At 41.1% G+C, this 24,209-nt stretch overlaps 1 protein-coding gene across 5 annotated transcripts; it reads left to right on the top strand.

The window, feature by feature from the left end:
- Nucleotides 1-62: 62 nt before the first annotated feature.
- LOC111333015 (leucine-rich repeat and WD repeat-containing protein 1) lies at nucleotides 63-23,933 on the top strand. 5 transcript variants are annotated; one of them, XR_015994913.1, is made up of 17 exons: nucleotides 63-254; nucleotides 1,256-1,484; nucleotides 2,149-2,208; nucleotides 4,067-4,123; nucleotides 4,626-4,724; nucleotides 5,643-5,693; nucleotides 5,796-5,889; nucleotides 16,976-17,088; nucleotides 17,290-17,428; nucleotides 17,543-17,927; nucleotides 18,837-18,989; nucleotides 19,810-19,892; nucleotides 20,652-20,713; nucleotides 21,036-21,111; nucleotides 21,722-21,825; nucleotides 22,014-22,206; nucleotides 22,586-22,822. XR_015994913.1 is itself a non-coding variant. In XM_088743881.1 (16 exons), the coding sequence occupies exons 1-16, from the start codon at nucleotides 172-174 to the stop codon at nucleotides 22,730-22,732; spliced, it is 1,935 nt and encodes a 644-aa protein (XP_088600007.1). In that variant the 5' UTR covers nucleotides 63-171; the 3' UTR covers nucleotides 22,733-23,933. The 5 variants fall into 5 exon arrangements, 3 of the variants coding, with proteins under 3 accessions (XP_088600007.1, XP_088600006.1, XP_088600008.1); XR_015994912.1 differs by having other exon boundaries at nucleotides 21,722-21,840; XM_088743881.1 differs by lacking the exon at nucleotides 22,014-22,206 and having other exon boundaries at nucleotides 22,586-23,933.
- Nucleotides 23,934-24,209: the final 276 nt, after the last annotated feature.

Here is a 24,209-nt window from a genome sequence, read left to right as displayed (position 1 = left end):
TTCTCTCTATCCAATTAAAAGTGTTGTTGTATTTGACAAGTTGCAACGTTGCGCATGACAGCTGCCCTCTCCACACACGTGTTTCACTGTTTACTTCGAATGGTTGTGATGTGCGAGACTTGCGAAACAAATAGCCTTTGGTAGTGCTGTCGAGATTTTTGAGCTGGAAGGATGTCAAGTAGTCCACAACTCACAATAGAGGACATCAAAAAGCGTTCTGGACGGGAAAACTTGTCTGAAATCCGACAACTCGAGTAAGTAATCTTGGAGGATCTGCAGGAAGCTTGTCGCAGATTTATGTAATGGCAATTAAAATTCTTCTCCAGTTAAATTGTGAAGCTTCACCTTCATTTCAGAGTGTGATAAAATAATTTGGACCGCATTTAGGCTTAATAAGATTTGATTTATTGCTGTTAATTGGCGCTTTTTCCTGCATGTATGTTTTTTGTTTTCGAAAGGCTTATGATCGTGGTTAAAATGACACGAGCTCCGCCTGCATCTAGTACCATGTGACACATGAGCGATGCAGCATGCTCGCTATGTTTATATTTAGATTATGGTCGTTTCAAGGAAGATGCTCGGTCATTTTTGTGATACTTTTGTCCTGCATGCATTATTGATATTGCAACTGGCCCTGGACATAACAGCCATTGAGTATTTTGCATCAACTGCATTGTAGCACACCTGATTTCCATTGTGAATGTTATTCGAGAACATGTGATCAACTCCTTGCACTGAAAAATTCTTTTGAGTTAGTTGTCAATTTAATTTGTTTATAACCTGTTTAACAATACCTCTCTTTTTGATGCTCTGTTTGTGATATGTCATTATTCAGAAAGAGTTGTTCAGTGTTCTACTTTTCTGTCTTAACAAGTGTTGCCTCACATTTTAAACACTATGTTAGTCTTCATCGTTTTAATCCATCTTTGTTCTTATTTGGGTATTCCAACTTGAGGCTTTTTGCCCCAGGGAAACAGAGTTTGTATGGGTTATGGGAAACCTGGAAAGTCCTGGAATTATATTTTGACATTTTCCAGGACTGGAAAATCCTGGAAAAGACAACAGCTCCTGGAAATTCCTGGAAATCTGCTTAACTCAAACAATAAAGTTTTCAGAATTTATATTATAAGAAATATATGTAGGCCACAAGGAGAATTGATTTAGAAGTCTTAGGAATTAAAGGGTGTAAGGGGAAATTTTAAAAAGGAAGTATTCCTTTGTTAATTCATTACCTTTACTCAATTTCCAATTTTAGTTTATCTGGTCTTGGTTTGACTTGCATCCCAGATGAGCTGCTTCAAGAGTTACCAAATCTTACAGAGCTTAATATGTCCAAAAACAAACTGACGGATATTAAAAGTGAAAAAGCTTTTCCCAAACTCAAAGTTTTAAGTGTAGCCGGCAACCAGCTTAGTAATGTGGAGGGACTAACTGCATTTTCTAACCTGATTAGTTTGGATGTCACTAGCAATCCAACTCTTGAGGTAACAAATTTCACGTTACATACAAATTACATGTTACATATAAACAATGAGGAATGTTTTTTTTTTTTTTCCCATACACTTAATGTCTGTTATGTATCTACAAGTTTTGAGAAATAAAAGGATTATCCTAGTTTATGGTCTCCAAAATTTTGTCAAAGTAGATATTTTGTGAAATTGTCCCTACCTATTACATAGTCCTAAGAAAGATTCCTTTATTCTGTGAAAATAGGTTATAGAAAGTGAGCAGAGTTACCACTTAATTACTGTTTTGAAAAGCAATCTTTCATACTGTAAAATTTCATGAACATTGAGTAAGGTAGAAGTGTAGTGTCTTTTGCAAAATGAATGTTATAGTGTGTAGTACAACTGTTACAGTGTTTACTATGTCAATAGAAGATACACAATTCTTTTTTAAGTGGTGGTCACTCAAATCACATTATTGATATAACTGTGTACTATGCACCATAGATATCACTATAAGTGTGTGATGGAGAGCAAAATAAACGTGTTGTGGTTCAGATTTTCCCTTTGTCCAAAATTTCGTTGATCTTTTTGGTTTTTCTCTCTCATAGATCTAGATAGAATAATTTGAGATAAAGAAAAGCTTGAGAGCAAATTGTTAGAAAAAAATATTTATCTATTGTGTTCATCTCTTTTCTTTCAGGTCTCAGACAAATACAAACTGGTGTCTCTCTGCCCTTTGTTAAAAACTCTGGATGGAAAAGTTAGTATTCGAATTACAAATAAGCATATGTCTTGATAATTATTACAACTGACAAAATATTGTCTTTGAAAGAGGAAGTTCAGTGATTACTGTGGTTGTTGACCCAGAGAGCTCCAGACCTACCCCAAACTAACCCATCACCTCTTGAACAAGGGGCACACCAGATCTGAACACAGAACAACCAAATGGTACAGAGTGAGGGGGGCCACCCCAACATAGTTATCACCTCTTGAACAAGGGGCACACCAGATCTGAACACAGAACAACCAAATGGTACAGAGTGAGGGGGGCCACCCCAACATAGTTATCACCTCTTGAACAAGGGGCACACCAGATCTGAACACAGAACAACCAAATGGTACAGAGTGAGGGGGGCCACCCCAACATGGTTATCACCTCTTGAACAAGGGGTACACCAGATCTGAACACAGAACAACCAAATGGTACAGAGTGAGGGGGGCCACCCCAACATGGTTATCACCTCTTGAACAAGGGTTACACCAGATCTGAACACAGAACAACCAAATGGTACAGAGTGAGGGGGGCCACCCCATCATGGTTATAACCTGTTGAACAAGGGGCACACCAGATCTGAACGCAGAATAACCAAATGGCATGGGGTGAGGGGGAGCCACCCCATCATGGTATTACCTCCTGACCAAAGGCCGTGCTGGATCTGAACACAGGATAACCAAACAGTATAGGGTGAGGGGGAGAGGTGGTGCCCTGCAGGTTGATGTGCTGGATTGTGGGTTCAAGACCTGCATCTTGGTCAATATGTTGTGTTCTTGGTAAAACTGGTTTACTTTCTCGGTGCCTTTCTCCACCTGGGAGTATAAATGGGTACCAGCTGTCAGGGAATCCTTGGAGGTAACCCTTGGATGGACTTGCATCCCATCCAGGGGGGGGGGGGGGGGTAGAAACAGTCTAAGTTGTTTTGTGCCTCAGGAACCACTTGGCTCTATTGCAGACTTTTCCATTCAACTCCCAAGATCCGACTGTTAATTCTCCCCTCTAGCTGCTACACATTTCCTTGTAAATTTTTTTCAGGAATTTCATGTTAGATCAAGATAATCGCCTCTACCTGATAAGTTAGAGTATTCTCTTTACTTGTTCATTGAATAACATATAAATATTATAGGGAGAAGTTGGAGGTTAATCACCTCTGGGAGTTAAAAAGGGTTAACCTTATTTAGGATGTGGGAAATTGTACTCTGAAGCTTAAGGTTGAGGTTCAAGCCAGACTGTGTTACTCTGTTGTGTTCTTGAGTGAGACACTTGAATTCAGAGTTCCTCTCTCAACCCATGAACTCCCAAAGTGATAAACATGTGACTTCTCCCAATAATATCTATACATTATCCAGCAAACAGTTAATGAGAATACTCAAACTTAACAGATATTAATAGGTTGTTATCTTGATCCAGCACCAAATTCTCAGAACTACTTTGCAAGGAAGTATGCAACAGGTGGAGGGGAGAATTAACAATCAGATCTTGGGAGGTAAAATGTTAGCCCAACAGGTGGTATGGATGAGTACCAACAAACTGTCAGGCAACCTTGGCAAATCTTTGTAGGGTAACCAGTGATTGACTAGCATGTGGTCTGAAAAGAAATAGTCTTTAAGTTAGTTACTGGAAGTCTGGGCAGGCTCTTTTCTCACCATGAAGGTTGATTTTTTTTTCAATGCTTCGAGATGCAAGAGGTACAAGAATTAACATTAAACTATTCATGACCTTATTTTTGTTCATCAAGTCTTATGATACAGAGATTTAGTTTTATGCTATCTGAAAGTGCCTTTTTTATTATGTAGCTATCATCTCGTGTTTATATTATAAAACACAATTTTTTTGGTTGCAGGATATCAGTCTGATGAGGAATGCAGTAGATAGATTGGATTCTACTATGACACAAAAGGTTGGCTAAAAATGCCATGTAATGACTGATGAAAGCAATGGCCTTGGAGAAATTATAGGATGTAGATGCCTTGCTTTTAAAATTGAACATAACACTTTTATACATCAATAAATTATACCAAGATCCTGAAAATGATGAAAGATCCAGGATTTGATTAGCTACAATTTTGGTTGAAAAGCGAAGTTTATGATTGATAGAAATCCTCTTTGAGCACTTGTTTTTTTGCTTTGTCTTGCTCTTACAGAAAACTAAAATTATTCATGACCATGTAATGAATGACCAAATAAGGAAAAAACAGGTGAACCAACAAGCTGCCAATAACACTCCTTCTCTTCCTTGTTTGATTACGTGTATCTTTATAGAACCTCTTGTCCATGCTAAAAATATTGTTTAAAGGCAGGATCTAAAGTTAACTTATTTTTTTTGTGGGGATGAGGTACAGTTAACCAGTATTGTTTCGATTGATAGATAGAATAATCCAGTTAATCTTTGTTTTTTTTAGATCACTGACTTCTGGAATGAGCAATTCAACACAAAGTACAATCAGTTAGATGAAGATAAAAGAACTGAACTTAAAAACGAGTTTATTGAAAAGCTCAAGGTACATTTAAGCATTAGGATACATTTTTCCGGGCTCTTTAACATGTTAAAGCCACACAGGATGTTGAGAGAACTCGAGGAAAGTTTCTACACAAATAGTTACATGCGGGTTCTATAACCTGTTAAAGCACCAGCTCAGAAATTGAACTGCCCAATCAGACAATGGGTACTACGTCCGTTATTTTTTAATTTCTATTATTGCGGTGAAATTTGTTTTAACTCTTCACACCCTGGCAACAGTATACATATACATATACATACATTTTGTTCCTCGTACTCTTCTTTATACACCTCCTACGGCACTAACAAGATGAATGTGTCAAACAATTGAGAAGTTAGTTGGTGATAATTTCCTCTATCCTTACAATATCAGTGTTTGATTTAGCAGTGATTCTGCAAGGAGAAATAAGAAGCTATTTGCAGTTAATTCTTTTCACAAATTGAAAGTGCTTAGACAGAAATAATCAAAACATAACATTGTAGGCAAAATTTGCTTCAATCCTCTTCTTTTGTAGAAAAAAAAATACCTAGTTTACTAGTATCCAGAAGATTTTGGGAACTTTGGAGGAGAGTGGTAGATTTGATCTGTAACTGGAAGAGTTTATAGACATGACACGCACTGTTGTAGACCATTCCCAAGTCATATTTTACAGGGCTCAACACTAACTTTTCAACTTACTAGCCAAGTGGCTAGTGACAGCTCAAATGTTGCAACAATTTCAGTTTGTTAACTAGCCAAACTGGCTAGTGAATATCGAAAACCACTAGCCAAAACTGAATATCTAGTAGTCTGTGGCTAGTTGGCTACCGTTAGTGTCAAGCCTTGTTTAAGTCTATTTAGTGTTGTTTTGTCCTTCCATCTTAAAATTTTCATGTATAAATTAGGTTACTAATCTGTTCACTTGTGAATTGCTTTTAGTCTGAAGTTACTTGCGGCCCTGCAATGCTAAAGAACTATAGGGAATACAAGGTATTTATTTTTATAACGTGGATTGAGGTTTTTTGTCAAAGTATGATCATGATAGAGATGTACAATTTTAATGATGTGTACTAAACAAGTAATTTCAAACAGCTTACAATTCTAGGAAACCTTCATTTCAAAAAAATTAAGGGTGAGGAAAAGACAAGTGAAGAACCACCTTATAAAAAACAAAGAACCAGGGCAGGTATGTTGAATACATGACATGAATTAGTTGTGTTATGTTGTGCAATTTTTTAAATTTAAACTAGTGAGCAGCACTTATGGGAACAGCTAAAACCATGGCCCCCGAAATATTTTTCTCACCTGTCCTTACACATTTTAATCTTTTTACAACTGCACACATTCCTGTTTGTAAGTCTGGCCAAGCCTCTACGGTCATTGGCCCCTGTATTACCATATTTTATCAGCTATAAGCTGAGCGATTTTTACACATGTTTAGCCTAACTTAAATTGAAATCTGACTTGCAGAGGGGTTTCGGCTTATAGCTGAGAGTTTAACCTGAACAAAAATTATGGACTTAATAAAACTAAGATAAATACGCATATACGGTATTCGCATACAAGCTGAGCAAAACACATGGACAAAAAAGCAAGAGTTATTGGTCATTAACTTTTAATATGTGGTGGCTCCTAAAGGAGTTGTTTATTGTTTATTGGCATCATTAACGTCGATAATCGAATAAAACCATGAATAGGCGTTCCTGTCGAAGCCTATCCCAAAGTCGATAAGAACGTGACGAGGGTCAGAATCTTTGTAGAAATCCCCGTTTTATTCTGAAAACAATCAGTTAACGGCTAAATCACAATGCTGCTAAGGTTACGAAAGTTACCAACATACCGACAAACCGGCTAAAATAACTAACAAGAAATCCAAAAAATAAGAACGCCAAGATAAAACAACAAAGCCTACCGATTATCGACGTTTGGTAAAGGATCCGGAGGCGGACAAAGGTAAAATTAAACAGCTTCGAAAGATACAAAATAGCTCGAGCACATGCACGTGGAAAAAAGGAGCCGTGTTATTGTTTTGTATGCCCGGATGTCGGGTGAGAAACCGCTGTCCAAATGAGGGCGTTGAGCATAGGCCTCAACATGCTCCCCCCTTTGAACTAGCTAAACTTAAGAGCACGTTCAACAAGGCTACTCGGATCCTAACAGTTCGTAAAAAGCTCAGCGTTAAAAAAGGCAGACACTAAATGTTCGTTGCTAATTTGACTCCTCCAGAAGACACAACCTTGAGATTGGACGCAGCAGCGTCGAATTCTTGGTCTTGATCTCGGCTGTACGAACCAGGCCATCCTTGCCAGGAAACACCTTTGTAACTCGACCTAGCAACCAGTGACCACGAGGGGTATTCTCTGTTACAACAAGGACCAGGTCGTTGACTGCCAAGTTGCGCCGTTTGAGAATCCACTTCTTGCGCTCCTGAAGCAGGGGTAAGTATTCACGCAGCCATCTAACCCAGAAGTGGTTTGAGAGAATTTGGCCCCTTCGCCATTGCCTGCGGGAATACAGGTCTCTGTCTTGGAAATCTCCTGGCGGCAAAGACATCCCTTTTCGTTGTTGTAGGAGATGACTGGGAGTAATGGGTTCGCAGTCATCAGGGTCGTCGCTGCTTGGGCATAAAGGCCGACTGTTGAGTATTCCGACTGTCTCAGCAAAGACAGTTCTGAGGGTCTCCCTGGTAATGAAGGCATGAGGGTGACCTAGGATGGCCTTCATGGTACCACGGACACTCCTGATGAGTCGCTCCCACACCCCGGACATATGGCTGGCGGTTGGGGGGTGGAAATGCCACTTTGTCAATGGTTGGCAATGCCATTCGACATCTTTCTCATGCAGGGATCTCTGAATGATGTTGTGGTCCAGGTCTTGAATGGCATCTCTAATTTCCTTTTCACCACCAGTGAAATTGGTACCATTGTCACTCCAGACTTCCTTGACGGCCCCACGAATGTTAATAAAGCGTCGCAGGGCTTGGATGAAGGCGTCTGACTCTAAGGATCCAACATCCTCAATGTGGATAGCCCTGCAGGTGAGACAGACGAAGATGCATCCATAAACTTTCTCAGAGCTACGACCCCTCTTGACGTGGAAAGGACCGAAGAAGTCCACCCCCGTGTAGGTAAAGGGTGGCTCATGAGGTGTGAGTCTGGGCTTCGGTAGGTCTCCCATCATCTGTTTCATGACACCTTCATGTCGTTTGCGGCAGGCTATGCAGGAGCGTAGTATACGTCGGGTCAATGCGCGGGCGTTGAGAATCCAGAATTTCTGACGCAGTGTAGATAGCACATGTTCCCGACCCGCATGTCCAAAGATCTCATGGTGATGTCGAACAAGCAGTGTAGCAATGGGATGCTCGCTTGGGATCACCAATGGATGGATGGCTTGAAAGGCTACTGGTGCATGTCGTAGCCGGCCTCCAACGCATATTGTACCATTGACGAGGATTGGACTAAGTGTACTTAACTTACTGTCTTTCTTCACAGGTTTACCAGACTCCAAGGCTTCCAGCTCTCCTTGGAAATACTGCCGTTGGACCCTTTTTATGATGGCCTTTGAAGCGGTGAGCATCTCTGTTAATCTGATCCCGCCATGGTTAGATATGGCTGGTACACTGCATTTGGACCTGACAAATTGAAGAAAACGCATGATCAATGCCACAGTCCTGACCAGCTTAGGCCATGAGGAAAACTTCCTCAACAATTCATCCAAGGAGGAAACAGCTGTAGCTGTTATACTCTGATTGGTTCTCGGAGTGATTACTTCCTTGTCATTCTCCAGGATGTCACCCACTTTGCGGTGAGGCCAATGTTCCTCTGTTTGCCATAAGAATTTGGGTCCAGTCCACCAGCGGCATCCAGGGTGAAGGGCTTCTATAGGCATGCCTCGAGATCCATCATCCGCTGGATTCAGGGTTCCTGGGACATGATGCCACTGATCGGGTGTAGTATGCTCATGGATTTCCTCTAATCTGGTGGCGACGAAGCGATGGAATCTTCTCGTTTTGTTCTTGATATACTGGAGCACTGTTAGTGAGTCGGTCCAGAAAACAATGCAGTCGATGGGAAAATCAAGCTCAGCCCTAATGAGGTTGCTGGTTCGGACTGCCATCAGGCTCGCCATGAGCTCGAGGCGTGGGATGGTTGGTCTCCTGAGGGGTGCATTACGGCATTTACCGAAGACAAAGGAGCAGTGTGTTTGGTCACCATGGTTGTCACTCAGTCTTAAGTATGCAGAGGTTGAGTAGGCATACTCACTTGCATCGCTGAACATGTGGAGTTGAACTGTGCAATTGCTCGGCATACTTAAGTTCCTGTAGCAGCGAGGTAACTGGATCTCCTCAAGCTGTGGAAGAGAATGTGTCCAGCGTCGCCAAACTTTCAAATGGTGGTCTTGGATTTCTTCGTCCCATCCAACCTTCTCTTTCCAGAGATCTTGAATAAGCACTTTGACTGGGAGCACAAATGGTGACAGGAATCCGAGAGGGTCGAACAGCGAGCTTATGGTGGAGAGAATTCCACGCTTCGTGGCAGGTTTGGTGGAAGTCACTGTCTTGAAGCAGAATACGTCCCTCTCAGCATCCCAGTGAAGACCCAAGGTACGATTGATTGGTAATCTGTCCAACTCAAGGTTAAGAGTTGGATTGGCTCTTTCTTGGGAAGGAAGCGCAGACAGAACCTCTCTTCTGTTGCTCAAAAACTTGGTCAGGTGAAAGCCGCCCTCTTTCAGCATGGCAACCAATTTAAAGGCAAGGGTGATTGCTTGATCAGTTGTCTGAATAGACTTAAGGAGGTCGTCGACATAAAAGTTACGACGGACGGTTTCTGCAACTTCGCTGCCATACTTGTCCTCATTATCGTCAGCAGTTTGTCGCAAAGCTTTATTGGAGCAACAAGGGGAGGATGTGGCACCAAATATGTGGACCTGCATCTGGTACTCCTCGGGTTCATCACTGAGATTTCCAGTCCACCACAGGAACCGAAGGGCATCGCAGTCTTCAGCAGGTACTCGAACTTGGTGGAACATCTGTTCTATGTCTCCAATGAGAACAACCTCCTCCTGTCGAAACCGCATAAGAACACCTGCTAGGTTGTTGATATAATCTGGACCTTGTAGGAGTTCATCATTCAACGAAGTGCCTTGAAACTTTGCCGCTGCGTCGAACACTACACGGATCTTGCCTGGTTTGTTGGGGCTAGTAACAGGATGGTGGGGAAGGTACCAGGTCTTGTTACTTCTTTGTTCAGCATGTTCTTTAGTGAGCTTACGAGCATGGCCTTTGGCAATGTAACCATCGATAACTGAACGGTACTTCTCATGCAGGACTTCATCCTTCTCAAGGCGTCGCCCCAGGTGACGGAGACGTATTTCAGCCATTGCGCGGTTGAAGGGAAGGTCAGGTGGATCACGTCTCCAAAGGAGTCCCATGCAGTAATGGTCATTTGACTTTGAAATCGTGCTGTTAATAACCCGTTCGGCATACCTGTCTTCAACTGACATGGACTTGTAAGGTTTGGTAGCGCCAAGAGACTCCGACTCCCAGAAGAGTTCAACTTGATGGTGGAGGGAAATGTCATTGGCGGAGGTATGGATGTGGTAAACATTGTGGCACTGTTGTGTCGTTCTTTCACGTGATCTACCGAGGACAGCAAAGCCAAGGCACGAACGGATCGCGATGGGGTCATTTGGTCCTCCATGACGAACCTCCAGGGGAACAAACACTTCAGGAATATTTGTCCCTATGATGAGTGAGATCTTCTGCCTTTCAACTTCCGGAAAAGGAACATCTTGAAGATGCGGCCATCTTTCTTTGCTTATGGCTATGCGCTGGTGGCGCAACGGGATGTTGAGCTCTTTCCCAGACCACACTTCCTTAAGCTGAAGCTGTTGTGGCTGTTCGTCAATGAGAGACTCAACTGCAAGATTAACCCTTTCTCCCCTTTGAAGCTCATTGCAACTGCTCACAGTTGAGAGGAGTAAATGGTCAGGTTGGCCACAGAGTCCTAGGGAGCTGACCAATGATGGGTCCACGAGAGTGACTTCAGATCCGGAGTCTAGCATTGCGTAAGTGGTAACAGCCAACCCATTACTGCCAATTACTCGCACCGGTACGACCTGTAAGAGGACTGTTTCTGAATCCCCTGACCCTGCAGTGGCACAGACAGGCGTTGAGGTTGTGGCATTGACTCCTGAAGCTTGGTCCTCCGAAGTAGAATTTCCAGGTGTCTGCTGAGCCTGTGTTTGATGAAGGAGCGAGTGGTGGAAGGCACCACATCCTTCAACTCGACATCTGAACTTGCTGGGGCAGGTATCTGTTGAGTGTTCGGTACCCTTGAGGCAGTTAGGGCACAGCCTCTTCGTAGTAACGAAGGACATCCTTTCCTTTGGCGTCTTCGCCTTAAATGCTTCACATCGGTAGAGTGGATGTGCTTGACCACAGTGGCGACAGCTATTTGTTTTGTCTCTGCCTCTCTTTGGAGGCGTCTTCGGTGGCGGCCTCCCACCATCGTTGATATTCATTGTGTATTTAGGAGTGTCCATTTTCTCATTTGGTGGCAGCCGTTTGTTCTTGGAGTTGTTATTGTAGTTGAACTGCTGGGGTTTGCCACTGACTGGGTGGTTAGCAATGTTTGCATGCTTGTTCACAAAACCAACAAAATCCGTCAGAGTTGGGAAATGTTGGCCCTTTGTTTCCAAGTCACAGGCCAGTGTGGCAAACTTGTCCTGAAGTGGCTTTGGTAGCCGTTCTGTCATGTAAACAATGTTACCTTGGTTGACTTGCGACAGACAGTTCATGGACGTTAGCGTTGCAAGGGCTCTTGTAGCAGTATCAGCAAATTTCCGAAGGTTGATCTTGTCGCTGACAGATATGGGAGGACCCTTTACCAGACTGTTGATGACAGAGTTAACAATCACACACGGTCGTCCATACCGTTGTTCGAGGATTTGCAGTGCTTGATGGAGTCCATCTTTGGATGTCTCAAGGCCTGCTACTGCCTGTTTGGCGTCCCCATCTAAGAACTGCACTAGGCGAGTCATTTTGCTGCTATCATCCATATCTTCTCGTGACATCACAATGCGCTCAAAGCGTTGCTTAAACAAGGGAAACTCTGCAGGGATGCCACCAAATTTCTGAAACTGAATAGGTGGGAGGTTTTGGTTGTATGCAAGCTTTTGTTGAGTGGTTGAAATCTCTTTCATGGCTGTAGCAACCATGGCAAGAACTTCTCCCTGAACAGAAGGCATGGGCGTTGCATTCACACCTGAGGTGCCCAATGGAGGCTGAAAGGGCGTTGCCCAAGGAGAAAGGCTGCTTGTCACGGGCACGCTCGGACCACTGACAGTAACAGATGAAGCACCACTCTGAGAGGTGTTCACAGTCGTCACTGGTAGTTTGGTAATGGGTGGAGGCTGATAGAGCAGTGTCGGCGGAGTGAGATTGTTCATCACAGGTGGGCTGAGACCGCTGACAGCGGCTGTGGACGAAACACTGGTCTCGGGTTTATTCAAGGGCATGATTGAAACTTTAGTGGAAGCTGACATCAATGAACTCTGCACTACGGATGTAGACGGATTGGGCTGCACGAAAGAATACCAGTGGACTCAGATCACTCGCCAAGGTTGTGGATGAAACACCAGGGAGGTGTGCAGGCATGGCCGATACATCGGGTGTCACTGGTGGTACAGAATGCGTGACAGAAACCAACGGAGGATTAAAAATGCTGCCAGACAAGGGTGGCGCACGCTCGAAAGATGTTGACTCCACTAACGATGACTCGTTGTCTGAAACTCCCCCTTCCATTTCTTCCGTAAGTTTGGCTTCTAAGTCCGTAATGGCAGCTGCCTTTCTTGCTTCGGCGAGCTTGAGGTCTGCCTCGGTCTTTAGGGATTCCAGCCTAATGATGGCCTTTAGTTCCTCTTCCTCGGCTTCTCGCATCCGGGCAAGTTCACGTTGTTTTCTTTTCAGCTCTAACATCCTCATTTCTTCTTCAATTCTCCGTTGTCTCTCTTGTTCCACAAACGCAAGAGCCAGTTGAGCCTTTTCCGCCTCTAATCTGCGGGCTTGTGCTTTCGAGCTGTAAGTGCTGCTTGAGCGTCGCGATGATCGGTGACTACGTGAGCTCGCGAATCCCTGATGCCTTAAACCAGTCGGTTTCTGCAAATCCTCCATTACCCACTCATTGAACTTGGTTGCTGCGTTACAAATAAAGTTTTCAACACTTGTGGAAAGGCTTGTCCTTTGCTCAGCTAAAATGTCGAAACGTTCAGCATTTTCTGTTCTTTCGCCTGGTTCAGCGACATCCATAAATTTATTGTGTGACAAAACGAAGTTCTTCCACAGCGTTTCGTAATGGTCGAACCTTTCCTTTACTAAGGTCACATTCGACGGGTCTTCGTCCTGTAACAATGTTTCAATTTCGTTCTGAACTTTAGTAAGAGAGCCAAGGTGACCAGCACGAGAGCGCTGCAGGGATAACGCTTTCTCCCGCCTGACATCTTCGGAATTTAACAGTGTGGAGGGTCGCGACTCGCGTTTGTTGACATCGTTGTTTTCCATTTCACAAGGAAGGAACTTCTAATTTGCTAACATGTGAATTAACGAAGGTGGAACGTATCGAATTTTAGCGATTCGCTGAATAATTGTGGTGTTTTCGACGGAGGTTGTCGCTTGTGAAGGTGAAGGTTATCTAGCCAAGTTGACCTTGTGCATGCAAGCGAATCTCAATGGTTAATCAGTGAACGGCGCGATAATTGCTATCGAGACGGCGAAAACAAAGTTAATCGAATAAAACCATGAATAGGCGTTCCTGTCGAAGCCTATCCCAAAGTCGATAAGAACGTGACGAGGGTCAGAATCTTTGTAGAAATCCCCGTTTTATTCTGAAAACAATCAGTTAACGGCTAAATCACAATGCTGCTAAGGTTACGAAAGTTACCAACATACCGACAAACCGGCTAAAATAACTAACAAGAAATCCAAAAAATAAGAACGCCAAGATAAAACAACAAAGCCTACCGATTATCGACGTTTGGTAAAGGATCCGGAGGCGGACAAAGGTAAAATTAAACAGCTTTGAAAGATACAAAATAGCTCGAGCACATGCACGTGGAAAAAAGGAGCCGTGTTATTGTTTTGTATGTCGGGTGAGAAACCGCTGTCCAAATGAGGGCGTTGAGCATAGGCCTCAACATACGCATATACGGTATTCGCATACAAGCTGAGCAAAACACATGGACAAAAAAGGAAGAGTTATTGGTCATTAACTTTTAATATGTGGTGGCTCCTAAAGGAGTTGTTTGTTTTCTGTCGTGAACTGCACGTTCGAGGATGTCAGCTTATGGCTCATCTTCGCTTTCTGTATCAAATTCTTCATCCATCTCATCTTCTTCGGCATCATTGTCTTGCTCCTCTTCATAGATGGCGTCATCCTCGGTGCCGTCAAGCGCATTGGAGATGCCGCAAGTAAGAAATGATTTCCTCACCATCTCCTCCGGGATCTCCCTCCAAGACTGCTTTATCCAACATAGAATGAGGTTTCTTGAGGGCGCTTTATTTTTCCCAGCAGGAGTAAACTCGAAGGGGCCAGTTACCACGACAGGTACTTTCTTCTCGTACTCTCCTTGAAGGGCTTATTTAGACACTTGTCTAAGGGCTGGAGAACTAGAGCTAGGCCACCGGGAATAACAGCTACATTGATACTTCGCTGCTGCAATGCTTCTTTCTTTGACTCAGTAAGATGAGCACAAAAGGAGTCCCAAACCAACAGCGATCACTCACCAGTGGGGTTTCTTGGCATGCAGGTACGAATCCACTCCTTCATGCCTATAACGAAAGAAAGAATACAACAATCCATTAGACCTCACTTTAATTAAAGACTTCAATAAAGCATGTGGCTTTAAACACGAGTAAAGAGCACAGAAAAAAGAGCGCATGTGAACAACACAAAACTGTTAACTTACCAGCTTCATCCATCCATCCTTTATTGTGGAATGAAACACGAACTGAGTCCGGAACAACCAGGTCTCTCGGGGTTCGTACGCCTTTGAAGATAACTTTAGGGGGCAGCTTTTTGCCATCAGCAGATACCGCCAACATGACTGTGAAGCTTCTCTTCTCTGCGCCACAGGATTTCACGGGAACTGTTCGGCTGCCTCTGAATTCCAGAGTACGGCTGGACAGCATCTTGAACCGCATTGGTGTCTCATCCATATTGAAAATTCTGGACAAAGGGTATCCATGGCGCTGACGAGCTGCAATCACGAACCGGTGGAATTTTACTGTTTGCTCTTTGAGATTGTTTGGCAGACGCTGGGCGAGGGTGGTCTTCGTTCAGAGAGAGATGGAATGGTGCCGCTTCCAGTTTATGTACCAGCCTACAGACGCTTTGAATGCAGGATCATCGCAGAATTCTTTCACCTTCAAACACAACATCAGTCCACCCACAGCAATTCCTAAAACAAAGGAAAGATAGAACAGATAAGCAATGATATTAATGTTTTGACAACTATCAAAAACTGAGCAATGAGAATGTTCTGTTCCCACGGCTGTGTAAACAAACTTGTCACATGATTCTCACCTTGACTTCTCTGTTCAGAAAACCATTCCAGCAGTCTTTGATCCATCTCGGAATACTTTGGTGTAAAACAGCCCATCGTTTTACGTTGTGGTGACAGTTTTATTTCGCCGGTGAAGAGGTTTTCTATGTCTTTTCTCCAGCGACGAACCATTGACTCACTGATGCCGTATTCCCTCATGATCTCAGAGTTGTTCTCGACAGGTTCTGCTTTGGCAACAATTTAAAGTTTGAACGCTAGATTGTATGATGTACGACGGGCTTTTGGCATGATAATGGATTGAAAATGAACGACTATCGACACAGAATTGTTAAAGATAGGTCTCTGAACTCAGAATGTTCATATGATCAAGCCGTGAATTCAATTTTATTCATTTGATCGGATCACATTAAATTCAGCTTACTAACTGTGATTTGTTGTTATTCTTAGCCATTATATTGAGTAGGTAACAATATTGATACAGTTGTTTCCTGAGAGGTAAGCCTAGCTTTCATTAAATATTCATGACACCTTGCTTTTCAAGCAAATTGCCCGTGCCATTGGATAATTAATCTGTTCTTTCATTTCATTTCATTTTAACAGATTTTAAAAGCTAAATGTGATTAAAAGTTTTCATGAGCTCTTATACGTTTTAAGAACTGGGTCTCAGCTTATAGCTGAATGTTTTGTGTTTATGTTTGAAGACAATTGTATTAAGTTTAAGAGTTAAAAGTCTAGGGTTTCGGCTTATAGCCAGGCTCGGCTTATAGCCGATAACATACGATAGCTGATAGGAAGAAGCCTACAACAGTTAGACTACATCTGTCTGAGATTAAAAAAGTTTTGCAACTGCTGCTTGCAGTTGTGCTGCTCACTAGTTTAGATTTAAAAGATTATTCTTTGCAAAACACTCAAAGAGGCTGAAAACTTCCTTTCTGATATTTGATAAAGCTCTTACAAGACTGGAAGAAAATGAACACCAACTAAAGAAGCTATTGATCGTTGAATAGACTCTCTTTGTCTGCACCCAAGGAAATGTATGGGGAACAGTACGAAGAATATGCATGCTGATTTTAGGGTGTAAAGGATGAACACTTTTGACTCCAGAGTGGGGCTTTGTAAAGAAGTCCCTTTAATGTTGTTACTAATTGTGCAAAAGCAAAGTGGTAGGAATAAACAAATGTGTTAAAGGACATATTGGGTTTTGTAGTATTGGACCATTTTTCTTGCGGTATTTTGGTAGTGTTGATCTGGAATTGCTGAATTCTTGGTATCAAAAAATTATCCTTCGAGTCCTTCACCATTTTCCAAGCCTTTTCCAGTTTCTGTTTCTTTCAGAAACAGGCTGGAATTAAAAATTACCTGACTGAATGTTTGTTGACAAATTCTTACATGGTATTTATGTGGTATTTGCTCTAAATGTAACGTACAGAGTAGTGGTTTGGGCATGAGATTGGTATTTAAGTATTGCAGTATTTGATGTTCTTTTTTTTTTGGCAATATTGCAAAATTCACCATTTTTTTTTTTTTGCAAGATTGCAGTGTTCAGAACCCTCCATTGTCCCACTCTTTATCAGATAGAGGGTATTGTCCTTAAGAAAACATAAAATCCTTTAGCTTAGATGTATGTAAAATTGCAAAAAGAAAGAATTGCGAATCAGATCTGGGAGATATGGGATTTAAGATTTTACCTTTGTGTTAACATATTCTAGTCAATGGTCAAGCTGAAGTTGCAAATGATGCAGAAGACAAACCAAAGAAAACAAAAACACCAGAAGGGAAAGTGACTAAAAGAAAACGAAGAACACAAGAGAGAGAAATCAAGGTTATAATAACATATTTTTTAGCTTCTTAAAAGGTAAGGGGAAATCAGGTTAGGAGCTTGTGGGCTCATCCTGCCATGGGGTGTCGCAGTTTTATCAGCGTAGAGGTGACTAGGAGTGTGCTGCTGACCAGCTGAGCCCTCTATGTAAATAATGAGGACCATTATTATGAACAGTGAATTGTTTATTTTCTTGTTCTACAGGAGGCTGAGAACAGTAGTGCTGCTTACAGTCAGTTTGCGGTGTCTCATTTACTTCAAACACATTCACTAAACAATGATCCTACAGACAGAAAGACACAAGTGTGGGGTTGTGAATTTGAACCAGATCCTGAGAGAGAAGGTATAGAGTGTATGTTTTTTCCCTGTAGTTTTTTTTTTCTTTCATATCTTACCCTTAAAAATAACATCTTCTCTGTGGGCCAATGTTCAACAAGTTGTTTCTTTGTGTTGTTAGGTCACACCACCACAACTTGTGCTACATGTGGAGGAGATTCTGTTTGCTTTGTGGACTGCAGTACTGGACGTGTCATGAAAAAATACAAACAACCTGGAGAAACATTTTACTGTTTAGCATGGACTACGGTTTATTTAGACTTTGATACTGATAAGAAACGGAAAGGCAACCTTATTGCTGCGGGAGGATTTCAAAATGACATAAAAATAATAGAACCAAATCAGCTAGTTTGCTTTGAAGAAATTCAGGGACACAAAGGTGTTTTAGAATGTCTTATGTTTCATCCTCATCATCCCACATGGCTGCTTAGTGCTGCAGATGATAACACTATTATGGTTTGGGAAATAGGTCTGCCTAAAGCAGCTGAGTACCAGGGAAAATCACAGTAAGTGCCCTGTTTTCATCAATATGTATTTAACAAACGGATGCAATGTTGCTATGCGTCTGTCTAGTAATAGATCAGTACGATAGCCCATGGGAACAAAACACTTCCCAGAATAATTTCATTTTCTTCTCAATCTTGGCTTTTTAAAGTATTTCAGATGTCTCAGGATCTGGTGAAAGCCATTAACATCAAAATCAATGCATATGGATGTCCTCTGCTCCAATAAGCAACCACACATTCTCCGACTAAATTGAACATTTCCGCACAAACACAGTCTAATAATCCCTTACCATGAACTGTAATTTGAAGCAGTATAATACTCTTCTGAATAAAACCTTCATTTAGTAATCGCTGAACACATGGCAATTTTACACATAGTGTTTTTCTAACCATTTTGACTGCATTACCACAGTAGGGTAGGACTAGAATGGAACATATGCGAACCATGCAAGTAGTCCACCCAATAAATCCCACCCATCCCACCAATAGTGCATAGAATTCTCAGATTTTGGAATATGGGAAGTGTTTGGAATTTGGAGAGTGTTTTGGAAACTGGAAAGTGTTATTATTAACTAGAGATTTTACCACCATTGGCAGTTATGTCCCAGTCTGATTGGCCAATTCACCATTGTCAGTTAGAGTACTGACAACATGCTAGCGTCAACATGTCACGCACTGAAATAAATCAACAGTAGTTTAGGGTGGTCTGTTCTCTTATCTACAATAATATTTGTCATCAGTGGTCAAACTTTGTTGAAGACTCACTCAGCTGTACCTCATGAGTCCACAAAATTTTGACCACTGATAACAAATATCTTAAGAGAAAAGGGATTATATTCCATTTACAGCGATTAATGACACCATTAAGTTACCAAGTGTAATTCTAATATGATTTTTTTTTTCAAACAGGCTCCTGCTGACACTGAAATCTCGCTCAATAGTGCGCTTATTTTCAATTCCTCCACATGGCAAAGTAGTTGTGGGAGGATGTGACGATGGCTGCTATGTCTGGAATCTCTTTGATAATAAAACTGATAAAGCTGATAAAAAGGATAAGACAAGGTGAAATAGTCTTGTTTTTCCTAAAGCATGTGTTTCCTTTTTGCATTTGGTGTTTTTTTTGTAGATTTTCAGCCAAGCTCTTCATTCTAAATTAGAGGGGAACTACTTTTTGTTTTTGTTTTCTTTAAAAGCAGCCTGTGCAATTCCTCCCATGATTAAAGGGGTTAAGGTGGTACCAGAGGCCAACTTAACCTTTTCAGAATGCTTTTATTTTCTTACTTATTAAAGATTATTGCTTAAGTAGCCTATTTGCAAAATTTGATGATTGGAAAACAATCCATTTTCAAAATACATGCGAGAGAAGTTTGGTTTTGAAGGACAAATCTCAAGCCAAAATACTGGTACGGTACTGGTCTTATAGTGTTTGTAGTTCAAAAGGGAATTTAACAAATGGTAAACACCTCAGCGTACACTATTGAGTTAGGGATGCACGCAGGAGGTTGCTAACCACGAAAGAAGCGTAAGAGTTGTGCGAGGCAATAGCCGAGAGCGACTCTAGCTTCTTGAGTGCTTAACAAACCTCTCAAGTGCATCCATAACTCAATAGTGTACACTGTGGCGTTAACCATTTGTTTTATAACATAACATTGATACATTGTAGCGAGATTTTCCTTTTATTTAACAAATTTTACGTGACCAGAAAGAACGAGCACGCGTGGAAAACTAGTCTTTGCATTTGCTCATGTCAGCAGCATACACCCATGGGCAAATGGGGGGACGCTGAATTGACCAATCAGATTGCACGCTTTGCTTTGGATGTGTTATAAATGAATTTGTCAGAGGTGCAGGTCTCTCAAAATGTCTACCTCTGTTTTTGTAGGACACATTTTGGAAAGTTAGATTTTCCTGGTAAAAAGACAATTCCTTTAGACAGTATTGTGTGCTTGTCAAACAAAATGATTGGTAAGTTGACTCACTTTTTCTTTGTATGATAGGGTAGGTTCATGTTACTCTTTCAGCCTATTCAGGCTATTACTTCCCAAGCACACCCCAGTTGCTTGATCCCCTCCCTTTTTACTCCTGTGTGGGGAAAAGTTCTGTCAGGGAAGCATCTGACCTAAGAGTACAGAACAACCACTTTCTTTGAGGATTAATTCCACCTTGTTTCTTGCAAAATGACTATCTAACCACTTCCCCTGGTGACAGTGATGATTGTGATGACAATTATGTTGGGGGTGAAAATCGTTCTTTTATCATAGTGAGTGTTACATGTGCGGAGTATTTGCTCTGTTATCATGTCAGCTGGTTTCTATGCGATTACTAAAAAGCCTCTTGTTATCTGTATTTATCAATACTCATACTTGAAGTGAGGCTTGACGTTACCAGGAAGTGGAATAGTTTATTGTTTGTTGAGTTCATAATTTATATGCACTACTGGGAGTGGGGTGGGTCAACAGACACAGTGGGAGCAGGGTGGGTCAACAGACACACTGGGAGTGGGGTGGGTCAACAGACACACTGGGAGTGGGGTGGGTCAACAGACACACTGGGAGCAGGGTGGGTCAACAGACACACTCTGTTTATTATAAAATAATTATGCTACCTGTCATTGAGGAAGCCAACATGGAGTATGTATATGAAATTGAATGATTAGCTAGTTGTAATTTGGAATTTGTTTAGAAGTAGTGGTATTCTCCTGATGTCATTCTTATTTTTCTTCAGCAACTAAGCGAGTTGAAGAAGGTTGCATCCATATTTGGCACTCAGAGTCAGAAATGATGAAGGTATTTTGGGTTAAAATGAGTATTTTTCCTCTCTTTCTTTTGCAAGTTTTTTTAACAGGTCTATGACAGGCTTCTTCGTGTTACTTAAGCTGCCTCTTGTCAAGTGGTCTTGATATATCAAACAGTCACTTGTCAAATTCATGCAATTTACTCCCCATGTGTTCTGTAAATTAGACTTTAATTTAACATTCACTTCTGTTGAGGAGGGTTCCTTATGATTTTTATGTAGTGCATAATTGGGCAATTTTTTTTCTCATGAATTGTCTTGAGTCTTGCTGGTCATAACAAAGTCAATGATTTGCTTTGTCTGACTGTTCTGCAGAATGACTTCAGAGTAGCTCACAAGCTTCCATGGAGACTCACTGAAGTTCCTTTCTTGAAATTCAGCTTTGTACCAGGTTGGTCAATCTTGTATTTATCCTTTCACTCTAGGGGGTGACCAATGAGCAATTTCTCCTAACAAGATTAGTCCCTTATTGCGCAGAAAAGGCATGAGAATTTAAAAGGATTATCACCTTGGATACTATTATATCTTTTGGTTTTAACATATTCTTAGAACTGATGATATAAAAATTGTATGATGAAGAGCAAGGAGAATCATAACTGCACGCTTGAAAGTGAAAGGCTTAATGAACCCCTTAAACTGACCAGTATGTAATTTTTCCTTACAATATCATCCTCTGAATCACACATTTAAGGTCGCAAGAGTAAACTAAATGATCACCAACTGAAGAAACTATTGATTGTTAAACAAATTCTCCTTGTCAGCACCTTAGGAAATGTATAAAGAACAGTATGGAGAATATGCATACTGATGTTAGGGTGTAAAGGTTATGAATAGTGAGTTGTGGTAAAATAGGTCTTTCTTTTGTTTTATCTGTAAATTGAGGCAACCACATCTAGTGAAAAGCTTGGGAGGTACACCAAACATAATTTCAGTAGACTGGAAGAAAGCTGTTTCAACTTATCATTTTCACGAAACCATTTTTTAAACAATGTCTGTTCCAGCATGCTCAGTGTTGTTGGCTGGAGATGATACAGGATCTGTTTGGTTGTATGATGTGGCAACAAATGTGTTAGCAACAAAGAGTGATGATGCAAAACAGACACAGGTAAAACAAACACAGGTGAGGAGTTCTGTATGATTGCTTTAGAACATTTCAGTATACCTTTCTCTATAAGGGGAACCAAATGTAAAACATACCATAGGTGATAACAATTACTTTGAATCCTCTCTGCTGAGTGGTTTTTTTTTTTTTCTTTTTAGCTTAGTTATACATACATTCTGATTGGTTCTTAGTTGTGATCTATTAGAGGACAGATGCATAGATGACATCACCATTAACAGCAGTTCATTTCTGTATCATATGAAAGAAAGAGATTCTATGTGCTGTATGTCTGTTCAGCAATTGATCACAGATAAAGTCAAAGTGTGGTAAAAACAAAAGGGGTACACAAGGCCCAGACAAGGGTATCACTGATGTGGAATAATGGTGAATTTTGACCTTTCTTTGTTTTGGTTTATTTATTTATTATTTTTTTATTTACGTATGATGCACGATCCTCGCAGTAGATAGCGCTATTTATGCAATAGCGAAAATCAGACCTGAAAAAAATCAGGCCTGTACGGGATTTGAACCACAGACCTCTGCCATACTAGTGCAGTGCTCTACCAATTGTTAGCTCAATTGGTAGAGCGCTGCACTAGTATCGCAGAGGTCAGTGGTTCGAATCCCGTACAGGTCTGATTTTTGCTATTGCATAAATAGGGCTATCTACTGCGAGGATCGTGCATCATATGTATCTAATACCGCAGTTCAAAATATATGAACTTCATATATTCATTGTCTCTATTTTTTTTTTTGTTGTTAGGTTCTGGCCTGTCCAAACGAAACAACAAAAGTGTTTAACCAAGTCAGTGCAAGTAGCAATTTGGATTACATTGTGGCTGTTGCAGACACTAATGTTGTGTGCATTTGGAAACGACTCAGAATTGAAGATGGCAGTTCTCATTTATGACATCCTGGTCAAAACAGTCCAAGAAATCATTTTATTTAATATCCATGATGATAGTTTACTTAGCAATATAAAGAAATATGTTTGATGTTATTAGCCTTTTATCATCCCAGAGCAACATCATTTATATCAGACACCAGAGAGGAACAGTGATTTAGTGTATAATTATTGTAGTTGTGCTAGACTCTGCTCCAAGTGTTACATGTCTACATAATAAGATGTGCCTCAGCAAGTAGAAAATTAGTATTAGCACTAAAGAAGTGGTTCCTAATTCTCCCTACTATGTGAAGGTGTAGTCTGATTGTCCGGGTGAGTGTAGTCCTGAGAAGGACTGTTGTCGGTGGTAGTGACTGACGTTTCGACAACCTGTGCGGAAGTCATCATCAGAGTCAAGTGAATGATTGTTGTCAGTAGAATGTTCTTATTCCCGAACATTCTACTGACAACAATCATTCACTTGACTCTGATGATGACTTCCGCACAGGTTGTCGAAACGTCAGTCACTACCACTGACAACAGTCCTTCTCAGGACTACACTCACCCGGACGATCAGACTACACCTTCACATGTTACCCCCGGGTTCAAACCATTTACTGCATCTCCCGACTCTGTTATACTAGTTGAGAGAATTTGGAGAATAGAGCAGTTTTCAACTGAGTGTCAAGAAACAAAAACCAAAGCCATCAGGACAGCCAGTCAGAAGGAAGGAAAATATCTTTGAGCCAATGAGAACTCAAAGTAAGACCAACCTAACTGTCTGAGGCACGGGAAAACATTGGCGAGCAAGTTGATTGGTAAATATAGTTTTGAATCTGATTGATTGACAGAAGGCATGGACCAATCACACAGTGAAGTAATGCAAGAACAAAGCGATCTGAATTACTTTCAACGCTTAATTGAAAATTACTGTCAAGTTAACACAAGTTATTATTCTACTTCCATAATCTAAATGTTTGAAAACTAGTTGATATTGTCTGCAGAAAATCTTCTGTTTGAGTTGAGTTTTAGTATGTTTTTCTTTCCTTTTTTTTCATTTTACTCTCCTTTTTTCGTTCAGTACATGATTACATTGCAGTGTTCACATGAAGTAATTGTTACTGCTTGGAATTTTTCTGGAACTCAACCTTTTTCCATCATGAATCCACTATGCATTAGGTTTGCAGATGTTTGCTGTTTATAATAAACATAATAGCTTCTTCTTAAATGGCAATCCTATAAATTGTATTGGAATTTCCAGGGATATGTATGTTGTGTTTTTCTTGCTTTGTTCTTTTGATTTCAATCAAATTACCGTTGTAATGAAGCTTTGCATGTTACAAGAGTTAAGACATAGAGCTAGTCCATAAATTCAGTCTTGAACCAACTTTTGTTGTGTTGATCTAAGCCATGAAAATGCACAAAGTTTATTTCACTACTGAATACAACTTGCAAAGCTAGGGATTAGAAAGGAGTCTTCTTTGATATTGCTCCGTTAAAACTT

Source organism: Stylophora pistillata, chromosome 13 (assembly GCF_964205215.1).
Source record: "Stylophora pistillata chromosome 13, jaStyPist1.2, whole genome shotgun sequence".
Lineage (NCBI taxonomy): Eukaryota > Metazoa > Cnidaria > Anthozoa > Scleractinia > Pocilloporidae > Stylophora > Stylophora pistillata.
Note: the sequence above shows the minus strand (reverse complement) of the source record. Positions and strands in the feature narration are given on the sequence as shown.

Bases quoted from the DNA above. Each gene is read 5' to 3' on its own strand.
- LOC111333015 (XM_088743880.1), top strand. From the start codon at position 172: ATGTCAAGTAGTCCACAACTCACAATAGAGGACATCAAAAAGCGTTCT. The intron at 255-1,255 runs GTAAGTAATCTT...TTCCAATTTTAG, and splicing joins TCTGAAATCCGACAACTCGA to TTTATCTGGTCTTGGTTTGA. The intron at 21,112-21,721 runs GTTGGTCAATCT...TGTCTGTTCCAG, and splicing joins GAAATTCAGCTTTGTACCAG to CATGCTCAGTGTTGTTGGCT.